The 24,426-nt window shown below is 34.6% G+C and overlaps 1 protein-coding gene across 3 annotated transcripts in view; it reads left to right on the top strand.

Annotated features, from left to right (window-relative positions):
* The window catches only part of LOC150104888 (STAGA complex 65 subunit gamma-like), a 134,749-nt gene that overhangs the window by 33,569 nt on the left and 76,754 nt on the right, over nt 1-24,426 (top strand). For all 3 annotated transcript variants that reach the window (XM_090395405.1, XM_090395406.1, XM_090395404.1), the window contains 2 exons: nt 957-1,072; nt 9,443-9,552. In XM_090395405.1, coding sequence (XP_090251531.1) covers nt 957-1,072; nt 9,443-9,552 — 226 coding nt within the window. The remainder of the gene's footprint in view (nt 1-956; nt 1,073-9,442; nt 9,553-24,426) is intronic.

Below are 24,426 nucleotides of genomic sequence, written 5' to 3'. Positions count from 1 at the left end.
GTCATCTGGAGTATATACATATATACAAAGAAACAAGCTACACTACAATCTGCATAGTATGCTAAAGTTACATTGATTTGGTCAACCATTAAAACTACTGGCCTGCCTCTGGTGGAAAAAAAAAACTTACATCCTGTTATCTATTTGGTTAGAAAAAATAAATTAAGCTAGAGAGCAACATGCTCTCACATAATTACCCACACAAGTATACATATAAATTAGAACAAAAGTTTTATTTTAATTTAATTTATTAATTAATTAAGTTAAAAAGTTATTGAACTTACTAAAGGTGCTTGTTGAAAATCCAGCAAAATATTAGTAAGTTCAAATAAGTTAAGTGTTTCTTCTGTTGGTATTGTTAATACTGCCAAGTGATAATATGAATAATCAATAACATCTAATACTTTGAATATGTATATTGATTTTTTTCTTTTTTTTATGTATCCCTTACCTATAGTATGTCACTACTGTAGGCTGACTAAGGAATTATGTTATTTTTTATTTTTTTATATTTTTACATAGTCTTGTAACCCAGCTCTAAAATCAAACATGTAACTTTTCCAAGCCACTTTTTTCAGGCTTCCACCTATGTGAGGATGTGGTCTCACACTGGGTGATGAAATTCATCTCCCAGCTAAAGACAGTCACAGTCATCCACATCTTAGTACAGTCTGAGATGTGCTACACATGGCCATCCTAGCAGGTATTGATTTCTATGATAGTTGTAATGGCTCATTTATCATCACTTTTGCTCATTATTGATTGTTGCATATTACTTTTGAATCATGGGAATGTCTTTAATATTTAAGCCAATGAGTGTAATTCATTGCGTAATTGTAAATAAATTTAGTTGAGAAGTACATTACAGATACAGTTTGTTTATAGTGAAAAATGCAGTAGTGGTATAGTTTTGTTCATCTTTTTCCTCCCTTTTTTTTTTTTTTTTTCTTTTAAAGAAAGGAGAAACAGATGTACTTTCAAATTTTCAACCTGCCCCACTCATTCCAGAGCTTCCTGAATGTATTTTAAAACATAGATGGCCTGGAGATATTAGTGGCAAAGACTGGAAAAGGTAAATTAACAAAATAATTTTTTTTCCCTTTTAGTTCTAGACATATCAATAGAAAAATTATTAGAAAAAATTATTAAAAGAAATTAGTAGAAAATTAGTAGGAAAATTTTATGAATGGAAGTTCGTTATTAATATAAAAATTACTCATAGTTACTGAATTGCTGATATCTCAGCTGTCATTATAACACATTATTTTGCTGCCATCCCATCCTCTTTTAAATATCAGGCCTGTTATCACTAAGTATTTATCTTTCTGTAAATCCAATTTTGGTAATGATGGGGCTGTTAATTTTGTAAAAAAAAACACAATTTGTCCAACCCCATGAGCAATTCAAAAGTGTACACTTTTCTGGGCTAAATGGAGCATTATACTGATTGGTATATAGCCTATACTTAAGTTACAAAGCATCTTTTTAGAATTGAAGAAATCACAGGAAAAAATTCAGATAGAAAAATAGTACTCGTTATCTCTGTGTATCTTCTGATATCTGTTATTTGTCACATATAATGGCTCACCTAACGGAAAGTAGCATTAAACCTGATATGAACATGTCAGTATTGATCTCTTAACATTATGTAATCTTATGCTCCTAAATAAATTCAGTACACTCAGTAGGGAATTCCTCTATAATTCTTACATTCAGTTTTATTTTCCTTTTTGTAGATGGTTACTATAATAGCTCTACCCCAATCATTTGGAATTCTACCCTCTGACCAGGCCTTCTGAATTATGCAGTGTAGCCACTGTAAAACTTTTACACTTCCATATTTGACATTTCTGGTCAAATTTCATCTACTCCAGCTGCCTTTCGTGTTTCAGGTTTTTTATGACTTTTTCTACTTCAAGTATTGATATGTATTCTTGATTGCATTCCTATTGTGTTTAATACCACCATGTTGTTACTGCTTGTTTCATTTAGTAATCTTTCAAGGTAATTACTCCCAACATATCTAGAATATCTTCAGATTTCATGCTACCTTTATTATCTCAGATTCCTTTTATAGCACTCTTTCCTAGACCTTTTCTTTGCTTTTCAATATCCAAAAATATTTCCAAAATATTTTGACACCTTCCTGTTATTTATTTTCTATGTTCTTACCAGTCTTTCAATGACTTTTGTTTAGCAAGTTTTACACAGTACTTCACCTTCTTACATTTTTTTCTGTATTCTCTAAAAGCACACGCTAGCTTACTTGCCAAAAACTTTTGATACGTTTTCTTTTCTTTTCTTTCACTGCCTCTCTAACTTCCCAAGTCTACCATGAACTCCTGAATTTTCTGTCCTTGCAGAAAACCTCACCACATGTATCTCTCAATCAGTCAATGTTTTCTTCAAATTTGACATCAAATTTCCAAGTTCTTTTCAAACTCTTTTCTTGAATAATGTTTAGTGTTTTTGAGTCTGCAGTTCACCTCTAAAAGTTGCTCAACTTTGACTAATTTTAAAACTTTTTTACATGCTTTTCTTTTCAATATGAAATTCAATTTCAGTCAAAGAGATTATCCCTGGAAGTTGGGTAAGGATGTGGTTAGCAAGGGTATGAGGACTAGATTTTTCACTTGGAGAATGATAAATGAATGGAATGAGTTGCCTTAGTCAGTTGTAAGTGCTTCGTTTGTTAATGGCTTCAATGAGAGTACACTTGGTTGTCGACTTACGACCGACTTCCGTTCTGGCTGACAGGTCGTCAGTCGATCTGGTCATATGTCAGCCATATATTTATTAACAGTATTCTTTAACCTTTCTAATCTTTTTATCATCTTTATAATTTATTTTTATAATCTTTTAAATTTATAATTATGTATATTGTACATAATGTGAAAAATAATACTGTACATACTGCACTGTAAACACAAAAATACAATCTAAAATGAATGTAAAAATTAATACAAATGAAATTTACAAAATCAGTTGTTAATCTTTGCTTGTGCTGGGTTGTGGATCGGCAGGGTCATGGTGCGGAACCTTTCACAGCTTCCCGAATTCTTTCTTTGTCCTTAAGTATTGTCAATACCGTGGAATGTGATAACTTCAAGTCACGTGCTATCGTATTCACTTTCTTTCCGCCTTCATACTTCTGGATAACTTTCATTTTACACTCTAAATCAATAGTTTTCCTTGACTTCTTGGCTGGCGTATCTGTAGATGAAGGCATTTTCCTTTTACTAGACATTTTATGGATAGTATTTCAGTAGAATTTTAATTAATACACCACGTGCAACAGATGCTTGAAAGCGACTGAGTGTATGTGAGAGATAGTTATCGTACGATAGCTATTGTATCCCATAGTTATCGTACGTGCAGCTGCCTGATTTATTATTAATTTATTCATTAATTTTTTTTTTTTTTTGTGGTCGTAAGTACAGATGGTCGTAAGTTGCATAGGTCGTAAGCTGACGACCAAGTGTAATAGATATTGTGTTGAGAGTTTGGATCTCCCACGATGAGTATTAGGACTCCATGGAGGTGCTTGTGCAATAATAATAATTTTATCTTGCTCAAAACTAAATGGCGATCAATTTCAAATCCTTTGTATATACTTTTGTGTCCTGAACTAGTGGCAAAATATCGCTATCAACAATAATGTAGTCGATGAGATATTTCTTATTTCTTGAATTTTCTGTCCACGTGAAGTTGTGTGCATTTTTATGTTGGAACATAGTGTTAGTAATAACTAGTCCATGTTCTGAACAGAAATCCAGCAGGTACTTACCATTATTATTTGCTTTGCTCTTTTCTCCAAATTTTCTTGAATTATTTCTGTATGGTAATCATTTCCTACTCTGTTGTTTAGATCTCCAACAAGAACCAACTTTTTCTCTTTTGTTGTGTCAGTGAGGTTCAAAATATAAGATCTGACAATATTGGAGTCCTGACAAATAACAGATTATTTCAGAAAAAAATTGTTGATAAGAAGTTAATAATAATCTGAACATTTCATGTAGTATTCTCGTATATTAAGGATCTGTATCAGAAATTTGACAATCCCAAATCTGCCCAACCCAACCATAGAATATTGCTCACATATTTCTGGTGGTGCACCAAAATCTCTCTAAGATTGCTTGATGCTATCTAGATGAGAGCAGTCATCAGTTAATTAATGATTCCTCCCTTACAGATCCATTTTAATACATTTCATGTAGATGTTCGGTTTCCACCTTATGCCAGTTCTGCAGATACTTTCACAGCCATTGCTCTGTTGAATTGGCTGTTATCATTCCTCAACTTTCCTTCAACATCATACAAACAAGAGCTACTGCTAACCCCTACCCATTTACATCCAGCTTGAAACTCATTGAACCAACTTCTTTATCTCATCTTTCCATCAACTTCTGTTCTTTGGAACAACCTTCTCCGCTCTGCCTTTCCCAATGAATACAACCATCAGCTGTTAAAAAAATTTTTTTTTGAACAGATTACTCCTTACTCTCTTGCCCACACACACAGCACTGAAGTACTATCAGTCTTGTGACTACCCTTTTGTGTGTGGGATATAATAGCGCATTCACGTGTCACTGCTGTTAAATATTTTGCTATCAGTTTTAAAACTATCGATCTTCTTTCTGCTCATCTTGTGTCATTGCTTTAAGCTCTTTGGTGAGCCTTTCCATAATCACTTGCTTTGTTTCTGAAGATATATATATATCCCTTCTTCATGGAAAGTCTATAAGGACAATATAATTGGAGATATTCAGCACTTTTTTCACAATAAAATATTTACAGTAATTTAATGTAATAATTTAATTCATATAACTTGAGTCTCAGCTCAGGAATGATACCACAGGAATGGAAGGAATGTATGATACTTCCATTGCACAAGGGTGGTGCAAAAACTGATGTGTCTAACTACCACCCTATTAGTATCTCTGGTGTGTGTGTGGTAGTGAAGATTTTAGAGAAGTTGGTAAGAACTCGCATACAGAAATGGGTAGACAAGCATTCTATACTCTGCAGGGAATGGGTTTACTAAAGGAAAGTCATGTTTTAGCAATGTTGCAGCTGAGTTGGATAAAGGGAATGGATACACTATGATAATTTTGGATTTTTCTAAGGCATTTGATAGGATACCACACGATAGGCTGTTGCGTAAACTGGAGAATATGGGATTGGAATGTAATCTATTGACTTGGATCAGGGGATGGTTGACAGACGTATCAAAAAAGTGGTATACAGTGGGTGTGAATCTGTCAGACAGTCTATGCCAGATTGTCTCATATAGCCCAGTGTTGCTTCCACACTCATGGGATCCACGTGAGGAGGCATGATGCCGTGGTCTCCATTCTGAACAACCGCTTTAAGAACAAAGGTTGGGAGGCTGCAGTGGAACCACATTATAGGACCTCCGTGGGTTTGCGTAAGCCAGACTTAGTGATTAAAAGAGATGGTGACGTTTGGGTAGTTGATGCCCAGGTAGTGGGAACAGGGTGCCCACTAGCCTATAGCCATAATAATAAAGTAAATTATTATAAAAATAACCAAGATCTAGTTAGTAAGATACAGGAGGAGCATGGGACAACTCCGAGGTTTACAGCGCCACCATCTCTTTACATGCCGTATGGAGCACAGATAGCTATAAGGACTTAAAACAGCTTGGGCTTATGCAGAAGGATATAAAAGTTCTTTCCTTGAGGGCCCTATAGGGAACACTGGTGGCATGGCATTGCCACCCCACCAGAGAATGACTACAATGATAACAAGAACAGGCATAGGGTGAAACACTTGTAAAGGCTTAGGCCTATATCAAGTCTGGACGAAATGTCTGGACGTGATGTAAGGGTAGTACCGCCCATAACCAGTACAAAAATTAATAAAAAAATAATAATAATAGAAAAAAAATAACCAGTGGTGTAATTCAGGGTTCAGTCCTTAGGCCATTATTGTTCAATCTATACATTAATGACATCAAGCAGGGGGGGGGGGCTATCATCAGATTTGCAATTGTTTGCTGATGATGCGAAGATAGGCAGGACAATCAGGGATGCTACTGATATTCAGCAATTGCAAAATGATTTGAATAGACTGGAAATCTGGATAAACGAAAATGGCTGTCAGTTTAATGTTAGTAAGTGTAAAGTCATGCATTTTGGTGTGATTCGAGTTCCAGTGGGATATTATATTAGCAGGGTTATGCTACAAGAAACTGAAGAGGCAGGGAATCTTGGTTTATTGGGATAAGAATTTAAAATTCAAAGGTCACATAGCAAAAGTTGCAAATCCAACTCAGAGGATAATTGCAATGTTGAAGTGAACCTTGACATGTAAGGATAAGGAAGTAAATTTTGCCTCTTTATAAGGCTTTGATAAGACTACACCTGGATTACTGTGCACAGATTTTGTCTCTCTGGTTCCAAGGGGATAAAGAAGCTGTGGAAAGGGCGCAAAGAAGAGTTACAAAGATTATATCCGGATTATGGGATTTAGATTATGAGGATGAATTGTGAGTATGTGGATTGCAGACTCTGGTTAACAGGAGAAAGAGGGGTGATATGATAGAGGTCTATAAACTTTTGAATGGGTGTTATAGCATTTCAAATAATGAAATTTTTCGTATTATGGAAGGCGGGGAGAGAACATGAGGCATCCATGAAAGTTAAGGTTGTTCTCAGTGAAGAAAGAGGTAAGAGCTAGGTTTTTCTCTTAGAGAGCAGTGAGGTGGAATAATTTGTCCTTAGGGGTGGTGAGTACGTCTGGTATAAACGAATTTAAGGGAAGGTGTGATAGCTGGGTTGGGTAATTTACAGCCTCCCTCAATGAGTCCTTGACTCCCTGGAGGTCTCAGATAATAATAATAATAATTCAAGAGTCTTAATACCTGTATACAGCAAATTTCTTCTGTTTCATTGTTTCCAGCTGCTATCCATTCATTCTAATTTATGTTTCCATGATTAAAAATCACCTATAATGATTGCTTTCTTCTTTACTTGCCAACCCAATTTTCCTAAACATTTCCTTGTTATTGTGTTTTTATATTTTCAAACTTCTAACAGCATCTGACTAAATATTTTATGCTGTCTACTTTCCCATCATATCAGATGAGGTTATATATTAATAGCAATCGGTGCCACAAATTCTTATCCCTTCCTTTATTCTTAATATTTCTAGCACAGTATATCTTCAATTTAATATTTCAGATTTAATGGCTGAAATTTACCATTGGGTGTTGTCAAATATTGTTTGTCTGGTGGTCAAGATATAAAAGTCTAGTATTTAAATAACTGTGCCATGATGTCTGTATATTGTTACTCAGTTAAGTTCTAACAATCATTTTTTGCTTAAAGGAATCATAAAAATACAAGTAATACTGTAAGAAATTGTAAATTGGAAGCATGCAGTCTATAGATTTGTACTACTACTACTGAACTTCCCATTACATGTCAGAATATAGAACTGCCACTGAGCACAATACAGTACTGGAATTGTAACGCATGTATAATAATTTGTATACAAATGTAAATGCTATGTTCAATTTGTTCTACATGGCAATTTTTTAAAAATTAATCCATGATGAATAGAAATTGAAAGGAATACAGTTGACTGTAAAGTAGAAATTAAAACTAATTGATATATTAAAATCTAGAATGCCTGTCACATTTGTTACTTTGTGAAAATGCAAATTGCATCAGATAGTTGCAAAGCTGGAGAGTTGAAAAAAATTGTTTTAACTTAAAATAATTTTTTAAAATCAATTTAAGTTAAAAATATGTATGTTTTATTATATGTGTATGAAATTTGTTTTGTGTGTAAATAATGGCCATGTTATGTTTCAAACTGTATAGGTTGTATAATTTGGGTCTCAGGTTTCACATTCATGCTATTTTATGAATTTTTTTGATTTAGCAGACTTCTCAAATTTACAGACATCCTCTTTGTTGTTTTTCTTGTTAACTTAAATGTTCCACTGCAGGGCAAAGGCCTCTCCCAACTTTTCCCATTCTCTCTCCTTCCCTGGGCCACTCTTGTCCACGTGACACCTAGCCATTTTTTGATATCATCTCTTCATCCTTTTCTCAGTTAAGTTCTAACTTCCTACTTTGATATCTTGCCAAGTGGCCTGCCCAATCCCATTTTGATTTCCTAGCTCTCCTAATGGCATCTTTTATTTTTGTTAGATTCTTAAGTCCTTGTTCCTTATTCTGTCTAATCTGGATACTCTGAGTAATTCCTCTTCATTGCTTTTTGGCAAACTTGGAGCTTTTTTATCTGTGTAGTGGTTAATTCTCAATCAAAACCAAAAGTCAAATTTGATAGGACAATCATATCTAATAAACTTCTTTTTAGATAAGTGGGAGAGGTTTCCTTTCATCCAATGCTTCATTCCCCAGTAGCTCTTCAAAGCACTATCAATTCTGCACTGGATTTCAAGGTCAAAGCAATTTGACATGGAGATCATTTGTCCTAAGTATTTGTAGTTCTCTACATATTCTATTATATTATTTTCAACATCAGTGGGAATATGCTCATGGTTTGTCAATATTTTTGTTTTATGATAGTTTATTGTTAGGCCTATTTCCTTGCTTTTTTTATGCTTAATTCATTAATCATCAGATTAAGTTGGGAGACATCTTCTGCATACAGAATAATGTCATCTGCAAAATGTAGATTTTATAGTTATGTGATAGTAAACTTATAGGCCCATCAGGCTCTTTACCTTGATTTAATTACTCCATTAAATTGAGGATTTATTGTATTTGTAAAAAAAAAAAAAAAAAAAAAAAAATTGTAATTCCTTTTTTTTTTTGGATCTGTAACTAACCTCTGCCATCTCTCAGTTGTGATTGTCTTCTTCATTAGGCTTCTCTCCTTTCTTGCTTATCCACAGACCAATCTGATTCTCATGTATCCCAGGCTGGAATATTTGCATATGCATACATGCACATACATGGAATACTGCTTGCTTTATTGACCAGACTTGGTTCCATCTAACTTCCTTTTGTTCCCAAAGTTATTTAAAAAAAACTAGCACAAGCAATCATTAATTTCTTATATAGAAGAATTTAAAAAATCTAAAAAGTTTTAGAATTGTTTCAAATCTGCAAAAACTACTACTGGATTTTATGCATAGCTATAGTCACATCAAAGGAGTAGAGATTGGCATCATGATTAAAGGTAATTTTTTCATGCACTGATATTTATTGGAGCTTATGTTATTGTTAGATTTTTTACATATTTTCGATTCTTTGTGTGTGTGTGTTAGAGATGGTCTATTTATTGATGTTTATATGATACTTATGTTTATGGAGTTAAAATTCTCTCAGTAGTTCTATTATTATATGCTAGTTCTATTTATAACCATTTATCAGATCTTGTGCATTAAGAGTTTATTGAAAAACACAAAAAACATTGATCTTAACTTCTCTATTTTTATAAGTGATTTTGTGTTGGGAAGAGGTAAAGCACCTCCAGAATTGGGGTTTCAGATAGTTCGCCAGCTTCTTAGGAAATCAGTTGCAGCAGTATGTGCTCATGCAGGCTTTGACAGTAAGTATTATTGTTTATTGATCTTGTATTTTTATCATTAATCATAATATAATATTATTATTACACGGAGTAAGGTGCTGGTCTTGCTGCATCAGACATATTGTTAACGAACTGTTGTGCTTGATATCGGTTTCTGCTCTCAGTATACTCTCCGACAAAGCATTCCATTACTATCTCTTTAAAAAAAAAAATAAAAAAAAAAAATTCTTAATCCCTTGCTCACTCTCTATTGTACATACTTTTGAAGATAGTCTTGTTATCTACCTCTACTATCTGTTCAGCTCAAAATCTCTTGCTAGTTTGTATGTCTCAATCATATCACATGTGTGTGTGTGTGTTGTCATACCAAGTGACTTAGCTATACCATAGTTACTCTTCTCTGAATCTTTTCAAAATCTCTTAATTGTTGTGTAAACTGTGTAACTAAATATGTGCATAGATGTACAAATACAACCTGATCAAGGTGCAATAGAACTTTCCATTTCTATGTTAGAGTCTTCCTCATCATAGTCAATAAACAATAAAAATAAACGATGTCATTCTTAGTGTACAATCCAAAATTTCAGTTCATTGTCCAATGTTACCATCATCCACATCTCCTCTATGTCCTCATCTTCCTTCAATATCTTGGTAACATTGTGGATGATGGTAACATTGTTCAATGTTACCATCATCCACATCTCCTCTATGTCCTCATATTCTACTGATCAGTAGAATATGTCTTGTCTTCCAAATTTCAAAGCCTTATACTTTGCAATATTGAATTGATAATTACAATCACCTTCCCACACAGACATATTAAAATCCTCCTAAAAAGCCACATCATTATCTTGGCTCCTTATAGCTATTCCAACTTTACATCATATGTAGCGCATATACCTGTACCTACTTAAACCTCTCTCAGTATTATTAACATATTAGTTAAATGATAATGGTCTTAAAATGGAATCTAGTGGCTTCCCTCTTTCAAGATGCTGCTCCTCCATACACAATATAAGTAAATTGATAAAGCACAATTCTCATATAACAAATGTTGATGCTAACAGAGAATCCTGCTATTATCGACCTAATTCTTAGATCCTATTCCTCACTAACTTTTCCAACATCTTAACTTCACTTACACAGACTAACCTGGAATTTGAAGTCTCAATCTTTGCTTGCCCCCTGAATGCTCTCTTTTTTTCATTTTAAAAATGTTTTGTATTTTATTTCCATAATGCTCCATCAATTTAAGGTTTTGTTTGGATTTTTATCCATATCTTTATCATTGACTGTGTCTTCTGTATATTTATTTTTTTTTTGGATCACATTTATCACAGTTTCATCATTACTGCCCATGGGTCAAATGCCCATTGGTGTCTGATGCTTGTTTCACCATTCTTCGCCATTTCTCTCTATCCATTACTAGGTGACTCAAATTCTGCAACCTTTTCAAGCCACTCCTTCACATCATCTACCCACTCTCATTTTGGTCTTCCTATTCTGGTTATACTGTCCATTATACCATGCATCAAGGTTTTTGATCTTTCTGCAGTTATCTATTCTATATTGTAGATAGGTATAAAAAGCTTTAGTTTCCTTGGAATCATTTTCTGCATTAAATTCTCTCTGCAGCTTAATTTGCTATACAGTTCTTCATTTGTTATCTTTTGCGCCCATCCAATTCATAGAATCTCTATAATGTGGTCTTTCGAAAGCCAATATTTGTCTCACAAAGTCTCTGACCATTATGTGTCTCCCAACCATAGAGGGCACTTGTGAATATGCATGTTTCTGGCAGTTTCAGCTTTATGGGAAGGTTCACTGATTTACTTTTCCATATCTTGTCCATTGCCTGTAAGTTTACTTTTGCTATCTGAGATATTATCTCTTTTTTACAGTCTAAATCACGTTGCTCGATTTAGAATATTGCTCTCTAAGTAGTGAAGTTCCTACCTCTTCTAGGCCTTCTTGACTTTTATTACAGCTTACTGGTAATTTATTAATTATACTTTGTAGATCTGCTTCATTCTTGGTGATTAGTACTGGTTTTGTCTACATATTTTAGGATATTAGCATTTCTTCCATCAATTCAGATGTCTCTTTGTTTGTATTTATTTCTTGCATGACCATTTCTGGGAATATCTCAAACAACAGTGATGATAATACACATCTTTGTTGAGCTCTTGTTTTTGTATCTGTTGTGAAATGTGTTGTATATTTTTATTGCAGATTGTCAATTCTGATATTTTTTTTTTCTTTAAATTTTTTAAATGTTTTCTAAGATTCCTATAAGTTTATCATGAGAGACAGTGCCAAATGCTTTGCCAAAATTTATGAAGCACAATTTTTTTTTTTTGTAACATATATTCACGCATTTCTTGGAAAGAAGTTAACGGATACCCATTGGGAAGAGCGCATCACGCCATGTAACGAATCGTGTTTGTAGCCAGTATAATTTAGAGCAGTGTTTCTCAAAGTGTGGTATGGGCACCCCCGGGTGAATGTGAAAGTCCTTCAGGGGTTACAGATACAGATCTTCACAAGACCTGTAACACAGTAGTGCCATTTGTGGGTAAGTGGTTAAGGAGAAATAGTAAGAATCAGAAGAAAGTATCATAGCATATCCATTTCCTTTATCTAACTCAACTGGAAAATTATCAGGGCCATCTTAACAAGTTGGAGCACCTTAAATTTGGTGCCTTAATCACATTGGATTAAGCAATAATTAAATAATACATATAATTAATTAAATAACTTTCATTGCAAATAGGGTGCTTAAAGGTCAAAGCTGTATAACTGAGAGGAGACCTCCACATAGCCTTTAAAGGAATGCAGAGAACCGACCAAGGCTTCTGACCTAATGTCCAATCCTCACCTTCTCATGGTGTGCCCTGTTGGGTACCTAACTAGATACTGAACGAACGAGGATGGGCTGGCAATTTGGGATTTAGCCGACCAAATTGTATTCTTATTGACTTAAACCAAAATGATGTTATATTCAGGCAATGACAATCAAGGAAAAGAAGGAGTAGCCATAGTATTCAACACAAAATACGAGGCTAATCTTCTTGAATGGCAAGCAGTCTCAAGTAGAGTGATATGGGCAAATATCAGAATGGAGAACTCGACAATGAGACTTATTTGTGCTTATGGTCCCACAGAAGGCTCTACTAAGATAGAAGTGGAAGAATTTTTTGAGGCTGTAGAGAAAGCTGCTGACACAATGAAAAAGGAAAAGTTGGTCTTTGTTGGGGGATCTAAATAGCAGAGTTAGGAAGTGATTGTGAGACATACAAATATATTTTGGGAAAATTTGGAGAAAAGAGCAAAGCTAATAATAATGGCAAATATCTGTCGGATTTCTGCTCAGGACATGGACTGGTTATTACTAACACCATGTTCCAACATAAAAATGTGCACAAATTCACATGGAGAGAAGAAGCAAGGAATAAGAAAAGTCTCATTGACTATATGTTATTGTTGATAGTGATGTTTTCTCCCTGGTGCAGGACACCAGAGTGTACAGAGGATTTCAAATTGGAAGTGATCACTATTTAGTCTTGAACAGGATAAAATTGAATTTCATATTGAAAAGAATAACATGTAAGAAAGTTTTAAAGCGAATGAAAGTTGAGCAGCTCTCAGATGTGAACTGAAGACTAAAATACACACAGCTTATTGAAAAAAAAATGATAGAGTTTGAGAACAGGAACCAAACCTTGAAGAAAACCCTGATTGACTTAGCCAGAGAGGCATGTGGTGAGGTTGTCTGCAAGGATAGAAAAATCAGAACTTCATGGTGGGCACAAGAAGTAAAAGAGGCAGTGAAGGAAAGGAAGATATCAAAAGTTCCTGGCAAATAAGTCAGCTTTTGCTCTTAGAGAATACAGAAATAAATGTAAGAAAGCGAAATACAATGTAAAACTAGCTAAACAAAAGTCATGGGAGGACTTTGGCAAGAACATAGAAAATAAATATCAAGAAGGTGGCAAAATATTTTGGAGGTTGTTGAAGAAGCTCAGAAATGGAGGAAAGAGTGCTTTAAAAGAAATTAGAGATAATAAAGGTGATACGAAAACAGGAGAAAAAGATATCCTTGAAGTATGGAGTAATTACCTCGAAAAATTGCTGAATGAAACAAGCAGTGATAGCACAGTAGTAAAAAACACTCAATAGGCATGCAGTCAGGAATACATATCCATACTTGAAGTAGAAAAAACCATCAAAGGTTTGAAATGTGGAAAGGCAGCCAGAGTAGATGATATTTGACCAGAAATGCTTAAGTATGGTAGTATAAAAGTCTTACAGTGGCTGCACTGCATATTTCAGAAGGCGTGGACAGAGGGATGAATTCCCGATGATTGGAGTAGAGCTCTCATAGTACCCATATATAAAAAGGGAAATAAAACTGAATGTGAGAATTACAGAGGTATTTCCCTACTGAGTGTTCCTGGCAAGATCTATGCAGTTATACTTGAGAAACGGTTGAGAAGAATTGTGGAAGAAAAGCTTGGTGAAGAACAAGCTGGATTCAGGCCAAATAGAGGCTGTCAGGATCAGATCTTCACTTTACGATAAATAGTCGAGAAATCATGGGAATATAACAAAGGTCTGTATTTAAGTTTTGTCGATCTGGAAAAGGCATATGACAAGGTGCCAAGAGAGAAGCTATTCAATACGTTACAGTTATGTGGTGTCAATGGAGCATTATATCAAGCAATACTTAGTCTTTATTTGAGTCGTAAATCAGCAGTTAGGATTGAAGGAAGTACAGGAAGATGGTTTAATGTTAAATCTGGTGTGAGACAAGGATGTACATTATCACTTCTTTTATTCATTATCTGTATGGATCATATTATGAAGGAAAGTGGTATTAAACCTGATATCAAAATTGGAGATGTTAATGTCAGCTCTGTGCTTTATGCAGACGATGTTATACTTCTAAATAAATCTGCTACAAGTCTGCAAGATTCCCTGTCTAAATTGAATAACTGTTGTAATAGATATGGTATGAAGGTGAACAATAAAAAGACAAAGACAATGAAAATAGGCAGAATCAATGAAAATGTCAACTGCGTTGTGAATGGAGAACTTGTGGAACAAGTAAAACATTTCAGCTGCTTAGGCACGATTTTTAGTGAAGATGGTAAATTAAATATGGAAATAGATAACAGAATCAACAAAGCTGGTATGGTATGGTATAGTAACGAATCAATTGAATAAATTCATATGGAATAAGAGAGAAATTAGTCGGAACACTAAATTAGCTGTATACAAGACAGTGTTCAAACCAGTTTCAACTTATGGATCTGAGAGCTGGGTCAGAAGTAAAACATTTGACCAAAGACTAGAGGCCACAGATATGAGAGTCGTGAGAAAGATTAGGGCATGAACAGATGGCATCAATGGCAATATCATATTAAAAACTAGGATATTAGGAGAGAACTTGACATTGTCAGCATCCAGGAATGCATTAGCAGAGCTAATCTCATGAGGTATGGTCACTTAAACAGAATGGGCGATTAGCGAAACACGTGTTCTCTGCCAGGTTGGCAGGAAAACGACGCAGAGTAAGACCAAGATATAGATGGATTGATACCGGACGAAATGAGTTAGACGATAGAAATATAAGATCTGATAATGTTGGAGTCTTGACAAGTAACAGACTTATTTGGAGGAAAATTGTAGATAAGAAATTAATAATGATGTAAATTTTTCGTGTAGTACTATCATATCCTGCACACCCCCCTTGAAGGTACATGGCAGGAATTTGATGATGATGATGCTTTGCACATTTTTATGTAATTCAACAATATTTATAATATAATAAAGGTAGTTTATTTGTATTTATAAAAATACACACAATAGAAAAAAGCTTTAAAAAATTCGAATTAAATTTTTTATTTTTTTTTTGCGGCATTTACTTTCTGCAAGTCTATTTATAATTTCATTATGATCTGTCATTTCTTATATACATATTCTATAGATAGAATACTTAAATTATTTAATTTGGATTGTCCTAACGATGATCACATATAATTTTTAATTTGTTTCATGTTAGAAAATAATCTTTCCCCACAACAACTGATGCAAGCAATACCTAAATATAATCGTACAGCTGTTGTTATATTGGAGAATGTGCATTTGATTTGTGACTCAATTAATGTTTTTAGAATGCGTTCAGCTTTTGATAGTGTCTCATCGGTTAATAAATTCATGTGCTTATAATGCAAACATTCTTCAACTAATCCTTTTTCGGAATCAATTGAATATTCATTATATAAGGAAGTTTCCTTTTCTTGAATGATGGCTTCGTCGCAGTTTTCTAATTTGATTAAAAATCCAAATTTGGAGGTTATAAGATCATATGCAGATTTCCTTTTGTTTATTTCTGCTAAAAGTGTATCAACAATTACATGGAAAGGTTTGATATGGAAATCTGTATTCTTATCAAATTGTGTGTCCTTTGACTTTCCTTCATCAAATTGCTTTTTCCTCTTAACCATTCTTGCAGTTTTATATTCAGAACTTCCCAATAATCTTTCTCTTTCCTTTTTATAATAATTAAATGTTTGTATATTCCGATGGTCTTCAATAAATTTTTGCAAAGAATGATATAAATTAACAATTTATACTGTTTCAATTTCTATTTTATCTTTTGTAGACTTATATTTACTTTATCATTAGTGTTCAAAATGTCATTCCAAAGTGAAAGCATTAAACTGTTTCGAGTGAATTAAATTGTTTTTCCAAACTGTCTGTTAGAACATTTCTGTGTTGTATCTGTTGAAATATCATTTAGTGCCTTTTTGAAAGAGTCATATCCAACAACTAATGCACAGGGGCATGCCGGCCATATGTGTGACACACACAAGCGCCAGGATAGTAAAGGCGCCAAAGAGGAGGAAATACTTTAAAAAACCGTTTTTTTCGAAGTGATTTTTTAATTGGAAGGGGGGGTAGGGGCACCAACTAAAGTTTGGCACACAGGCGCCGGACACTACTGGCGCACCCCTGCTAATCCATTAACTGATTCTGCTTGTGCTGACCATCGAGTGTTGCTCAACATTTTTGGTACCTTACATTTAGCAGATAAACGACGTTTTAATATTTCCCAATGGTCAGTTGAAGCAGCAAAGAGATTATATATATTCTGAACAAATGATTTCGTGGCTTCTGAAACAGATTTCTACAGCACATTCACCAATCAAATTCAGAGAATGCGTTGCGCATGGTACATAAATAGCTAAATTATTTTTTTATTTAATTCTTGCCTGAAGACCACTATAAAAAATTCCTTCTATATTAGATGCATTGTCATAAGATTTTGTTCTCTGCAATCTTTTAAATCAATATCGAAATTTGTAAATACTTCCATTACACATTTTTTCATTTCTTCGGCCTTATGTCCCACATTTTCAATAAAATTTAGGAATCTCTCTCTGTATATGTAAACACTAACAGTTGTACACTAATCGGAATGTGAAATATCGTGGTTAGAATCAAGTATGATGGAAAAATATTTTGCTTTCCTTAATTCAGAAATAATGAAACTTCAGACATTGTTGCCTAGAATGTCATTAAATTCATTGCAAACTCCTGTTGACAAATTAGAAACTGTCCCTTTTCCTTTATTTGCATAATCCAGTAGGTATTGTAACAATGGATCGAATTTTGCTAGTAACTCCGTACATCCCAAATAATTTCCATTGCTTTTATTCCCAATAATTTCATTGCTGCCTCTAAAAGCTAATCCTTTAGATGCTAAAACTTAATTACTTCAACAATTCGTTGCAAAATACTTTTCCAATAATTTATATTTTTATTCATCTCTATTAAGGAAACATTCTTAAAGTAGTCGTGTTGACTATTTCGTCTCTTCGCATAAATCCGTGTATTTTGTTGATGTTGTGCAATTAGATCGGCATGTTTCCAATCATTAAAACCATTAATAAAATTATTAGGTGTTGCTGTTGTTTCAAACAGTTTGCAAGGAAAAAAACGTTTCCTGTTGAATTGGAGTACAAAAGCCAATTATGTTTCTCGCTTCTTCCACCCAATAGATTTCTGTAAAAAATTGCTGGAGTTGCATGTCTATTTTGCATTTTATAAATAACTTTTAATGCACTTATTTATTTATTTATTCATATGGAGTTTCTCCTTTTCTCCCCTGTCTCTACAAGTTGAGCCCCCTCATGGAGGGTTAGGTATTTATGGCTGCAGATCCACGTGTGTTCACTGGGCTGGTTTGCCTGATTGCGGGATGAAAAACCCCAGATAAACTGGGAGAAAAAATCCTGCTGTCCATGCCCAAGACCGGCTAACTTGGCTATGGCTGAAGAAGATCCTTAAGCTCCTCACGTCGGCGACAGGAATCGAACCCAGGACACTCCTTCCCCAGGCATATGGTTGCGAAGCACAAAGCCACTAGGCTAACCGCGCAGACTTTAATGCACTGAAATCTACATTGTAAACATCTACTTACATTCTATACAAATTATATAGCTTGGTCAAAGGTTCAGTTGAATACTTTAAAGCATCTGTGCTGATATCTCTTCAGTCCCTTTTTTTGCTGAATTCTTATTCAGTTTATGCAAATCTCTAGCATATCCTGCTCACATACCTGAGTTTCTTCAACTTATGAAGAGGTATGATTAAGATCAATGTGTACACTAAGTTGATAGCTCTTACCAAAATAGGCATTCATTTATTGAACAATTTCTTCTGCATTTATCATCTATATACCATCTGTATTCAGTATAGTTATTCTTTCTTTTACTTTCAACATAACAATACGAGGGTGGTCTGAAAAGTTCTCGGCCTTGGCCATACTATCAGCAACATTTTTGATGGCAACACTATCAGCAAAATTTTTTTTTTAAGTTGTTTCATCTGTCATAAGCATCCATGAGAAATTGCAAGTCATTCTATCAAGTAGTTTGTTTTATATAGCTGTCTGGTGCAAAAGGGTTGTCTGAATCCCTTGAAATCGATAAAATTGAGTATTGTGCGGTTATAAAATTCTTTGTAAAGGAAGGTTTAATGCCAAAAGAAATTCATTCGAAGTTCATAAAAGTTTATGGACACTCTACTCCTTCGTTTTCGACAGTTAAGAAATAGGCTGCCCAGTTTAAACGTCACCGTACCAGCAACAACACCAGAAATCATTGATCAAGTACACGATATGTTATTGGATGACCAGCAAGTCAAAGTGTGTGAAATTGCTGAGATTACAGGCATTTCAAAAGAATGTGTAGGATATATTTTGCGTGAAGAATTGCAAATGAAAAAGCTTTGAGCAATATGGGCGCCGTGCTTGCTCACAGCAGATCATAAACGCACTCACATGAAAATCTCTGAAGAGTGCTTAGGCTGTTTTAACAAGAATAAAACTGATCTTGTGTGTCGATTTATTACTATGGATGAGACGTGGCTTCTCCATTATACACCAGAATCCAGTGGACAGAAGCTGGTTTTTCAGTGCAAAAGAAGACAAAAGTCGGTTCCATCAGCAGGAAAGGTCATGACATCGGTGTTTTGGGATGCTAAAGGCATTTTTGTAGGCGTAAGATTGTAGGCATTAAGATAAAGATAAACAAACCCGACAAGTTTCATATGTCGTTTGACTTACATCTTCAGGGGTTAAAGGTAACTAAAAGTTTAAAAACAAGAAAAGAGAAATTACTCAAAATAGTCCATTAATGTTGTTATGGCAGTCTAACTGTTCATCAAATTAAAAAATCCGAATGCAGAATCAATACACAGGTTAATGCATGCTATGTTTGAACAATGCTGGATGTTGTCACATTCACTCTGTCCAAGGTCTGACTTAGGTATATTTTTTATGAATGCTGACCAAACTTGTGTAGCATGTTTGCAAGTGAAAGTTGTGGGGAAGCTAGGTCTGATTTGTGTTCTCTCCTTTTTTTTTTACGTCTTTTTGATGTTCGTTCATTTGAATTTCCCCTGATCTTCCCGTCTGGCCTACGTAACAGATATCACAGGAACAGTAAATTTTATAGACACCTGGTTTTTTTTAAGGGTGTTGTGAAGCTTTTGGGGTGTGTAGAAATCTTGATATTTTTTTTCTAGTGGTAGAAAAGCTACTTTAATGTTATGCTTGTATGGTAATTTGGCCAATTTGTCTGTAACATTCTTGATGTATGTAGCATAATTGCAATTCTTGAAATCTTGCCTTTGTAAAAATATACCCAGGACTGAAGAACTAAAAGGAACTCTACAATCAAACACCCATTAGTTCCTAGAATATATGGAGTACCAAAAAATACATAAGAAAGATACTCCTTTAAGACCGATAGTGGATGGAAGAGACTCTCTGGCCTCAAATCTGGCAAAACACCTCACTAACACGATTTTACCACACATAGGAGAAACAACATCATTCATTAAGCTTAGCATAAATAGAACCTTCAGACATCTTGGCTAGTTTGGATGTAGTCAGCCTTTCTACAAATGTTCGCAGAAATGAAATAGTGAGTCTCCTTGATAATCTTTTTCCACCAAACATTGTAGAACTATACAAACATTGCATAAAAAATACATTCTTCATGTATCAAGACAAATTTTGGTAACAAAAAAAAAGGACCTGCAATGGGCTCATTCCCTATCCCCAGCTTTAGCAAACCTTTATATGGAAAATTTTGAAAATAATGCACTAAACAACTATCATAAAAAACCGAAAATTTGGCTTCGTTATGTACACGATATTTTCATCATGTGGCCAGGAACAACAGAGAAACTCACTACTTTTAAAGATTATCTTAATAATCTGCACAACAACATAAAATTCACTTTGGAACAGGAAGAACATAAAAAACTACCTTTCCTTGAAATCCTAATAGAAATCAATGAAAAAGAAAACAGATTATCTTTCTCCGTTTATAGAAAACCCACCAACACAGGAAGATTTCTTAATGCTGCCTCACACCACCACCCCATGCAAAAAATAGGGTTAATAAAAACCTTGAGAGATAGAGCTTACAATATTTCCAGCACAGAAGAAAAGTGGAAGGAAGAATTACATTAAATATGAGACATTTTCTTTGGATTTTATTGGACCATGATTCTTTATAAATATATGTACAAAATCGTCTACCAGTTTCGCCAGCTGGAGTCTGTCTGGCTTCTTCAGAACGAGAGTGGTTACACTAACATTAAATGCTACAACAGAAGAATGCAGTAACGACCTTAAAATCAGTTTAAAGAATTGAAAAGGACGCGTGACATTAAGAGCATAAAGCGTGGAGAATCATTGTTAGTAGATCTCGTTTTATAGTTTTTCACGTAATTCAGTTCTGTTAAACATAGTGAGTTTATTAAGCTTTTCTGAATGTTTTTTAATATCATGCCTTGATTTCTATTGAGATTGTCTCCTGTCCATAGTACCACTGCAGCTTTAAAGTTTCAACATTTGAGAATCTTCTTCAATGTATGCCATCGAGCTCTTGTCCCAATCAATGGAATGTTCGAAATTGAGAAATGATGGGCTAATCCTGAGGTGTCTGTTCTGTTGTTGTCGACATCTCCGATATGTTCTTTTTTTTTTGGATTTCTAGGCTTCGTGATGTTTGGCCTACATAATTCAGTCCACAGGAACATGGGATGTTGTATACTCCTGCATATTTGTAAAAAGCGATGCTGTCCTTAGGAGATCTTAACATGTGGCATGTAGTTAAAATAGGTTTAAAGGCAACCTTGATGTTGAAAAACACTTCATGATTTTTGCTATCTTGGTGGAGACTGAGCCTGCATATGGTATGACGATGGACGATGCGTACTGTGTCACTTGAGGTTGATGCTGTGGGTTGTTTCTATAGAGAATCTTTTGAATTATATTTTGTGGATAACTATTTTTGGATAGCATTTTTGATATGAGTGAGAGCTCATCAAGTAGATCTTTTTCTTCCATGATGATATTTATTGCTCTGTTTTTGAGCATATGTATGATGCTAAGTTTTTGTGCATAATGATGAGTAGATTTAAAATGAAGATAACGTTCAGTGTCTGTAGGTCTGCAGTAGATTGCGAGCTTGATTTGTCCATTATCATGTTTTTTTACTAATACATTCAAAAAAGGTAATTGATGGTTGTTTTCTAACTCTAATGTGAACTTAATTTTTAAAATGATTAAGTCTCTACACTTTATGTTCTTAATGTCACGCGACCTTTTCAATTTTTTTAAACTGATTTTAAGGTCGTTACTGCATTCTTCTGTTGTAGCATTTAATGTTAGTGCAACCACTCTTGTCCTGAAGAAGCAAGACAGACTCCAGCTAGCGAAACTGGTAGATAATTTTGTGCATATATTTTTAAAGAATCATGGTCCAATAAAATCTGAAGATAATGTCTCATATATAGTACAAAAAAGGCCCAAATATTAACAATCAAAATAAACAAGAAGAATTACATTATTTAAGACAGATCCTCACAAAAAATGGTTTTGAACCTAAGACAATTAAGAAAATCCTCAAACACCTCCTACAAGCATCTCAAGCAAGATTTCAAGAACGCAATTATGCTACCATACATCAAGAATGTTACAGACAAATTGGCCAAATTATTATACAAGCATAACATTAAAGTAGCTTTTCTACCACTAGAAAAAAAATCAAGATTTCTACCCCTAAGACAATTAAGAAAATCCTCAAACACCTCCTACAAGCATCTCAAGCAAGATTTCAAGAACACAATTATGCTACCATACATCAAGATTGTTACAGACAAATTGGCCAAATTATTATACAAGCATAACATTAAAGTAGCTTTTCTACCACTAGAAAAAAAATCAAGATTTCTACCCCCCCTCCCCCCATAACCTCCACATCACCCTTTAAAAAAACCAGTTGTCTATAAAATTTACTGTTCCTGTGGCATCTGTTACATAGACCAGACAGGAAGATGAGGGGAAATTCTTATGAACGAACATCAAAAAAACATGCAAAAAAAAGGAGAGAACACAAATCAGGCCTAGCTTCCCACACAGCTTCACTGGGCATAATGTACTTTGGCATATATCTTATATTGAAAAAACTTTCACAAGGAATAAGGAAGCTGCAAATATGCTTAGAATGCCAACACAATGCAACAAAAACCAGGGCCTAATTCTACACAAGTTTGGTCAGCATTCATAAAAAATATACCTAAGCCAGACCTTGGACAGAGTGAACATGACAACATCCAGCATTGTTCAAAACATAGCATACATTAACCTATGTATCGATTCTGCATTCGGATTTTTTAATTTGATGAACAGTTAGACTGCCATAACAACATTAATGGACTGTTTTGAGTAATTTCTCATTTCTTGTGTTTAAACTTTTAGTACCTTTAACCCCTGAAGATGTAAGTCAAACGACATACGAAACTTGTCGGGTTTGTTTATCTTTATTTATCTTAATAAACATGTGGTTGCAATATCGAAATCTATCTTTTTAAAGGTTTGTTTATTAATTATCTTGAAAAGAATAAAACAATAACCTGGGGATATTATTCCATTCCTTTAACCAGACGAAAAAATTCGTGAGAAAACACCCGGTTTGCAGAAGAAAAAAAAATCTTTCATCAGGGCAATGTACCTGCCCACAAAAGTGTTTTGGCAATGAGAAAATTAAGGGATCTGCACAATGAATTGTTGGAACATCCACCCTATTCCCTAGATTTGGCTCTGTTACGTCATTGTTTTCTATTATATTTTACCTCTATTCTCCTTCTGCCTACTGAGATCTGGCTTCTAAACTGACTTTCTGGGGCCGTTTCTCTCTTCGAGCTCTGACGAAATTTATTTGTTTATTCTGCGCCAGTCAGAACTCTAGGATAGAAATTCTTATCCAAAGAAACTTTCCCAGAATTCAAGTAATACCTTATATAGATTAAGTAGTTAGGTAGATTTGAGTTCTCAGTATACAGTCATGGCCTTGACAATCTTAAATTCCCCTTTTTCCCTCTAAACATAGGTTCGATATTTTCGTGAGTGGTAAAATTCAATCTCTTACTCAGACAAGCTCAAGTATACATGGGAAAACATATTTATTATTTATCTAAGAACATTACAATTTAAACAACACATAATCAAGGTTAATACTAAATACAAGTGAAGCAGGATAATAATAATCAAACAGACAGGCTATTCAAACACACTCATGAGAATCTCATGTTCATCTATATCACAAACATGGATGTCGGTATTAAACTAGATTACTGCTACTAATGACACATGCACATTAAACTTGGTCTAGACAACTTATGAACATAGACTACCATTCCAATTCGATTCACATAACACAGGAAATTGTCTCAAAAATGTCTCTCTCTTCTTTTCTAAACTCTATCCATTTTACACCTTTGTCACCAATAGATAACACATAATAGGGAAGATTTGTACATTACCATCTTGTTAGATGATTTCTCGCTCCTTTTGTCTGTTCTTTGTTATAGATTGTCCCTCTGTACGATTGATTGCCACCACGTGGGAGTCGCTATATTTTCTTCGATTCGTGTCGCTCAGCAACGGGAAACACGCTGCCGCTTTGCCATCTTCACACGCCTTGTCGGATATCAGGCATGCTGATCCGCTCGGGAACTTCGAGCAGGAGACCCACAGGGAGGGCACACACGACCGGGGAACACCACAGGAACCAGGTGAAAACGTAAAAGGAAGCAAAAAAAAAGGCTTCCTCTCAACGATGTGAATTCGTTTTAAACCCCATTGTAGCACACTCCAAACTTGTCTACGACACTCTCCCATTTGCTGTCACTGAGTGACGTCACCTCCTTGCTGTATGCGCATCGCTCTTTTTGGGAAACACGAATGCCTAACTCATCGCTCGTTATGTCATCTTTGGTGGTCAAACTGCAACCTTTGAACTTTCGTTG

The sequence above is a fragment of the Typopeltis vanoorti genome, chromosome 7, assembly GCF_054136105.1.
Source record: "Typopeltis vanoorti isolate ZY-2024b chromosome 7, IOZ_Tvanoo_1.0, whole genome shotgun sequence".
NCBI classification, from domain to species: Eukaryota; Metazoa; Arthropoda; class Arachnida; order Uropygi; family Thelyphonidae; genus Typopeltis; species Typopeltis vanoorti.
The sequence above is the reverse complement of the archived record's forward strand: the minus strand, read 5'-3'. Positions and strand labels throughout refer to the sequence as shown.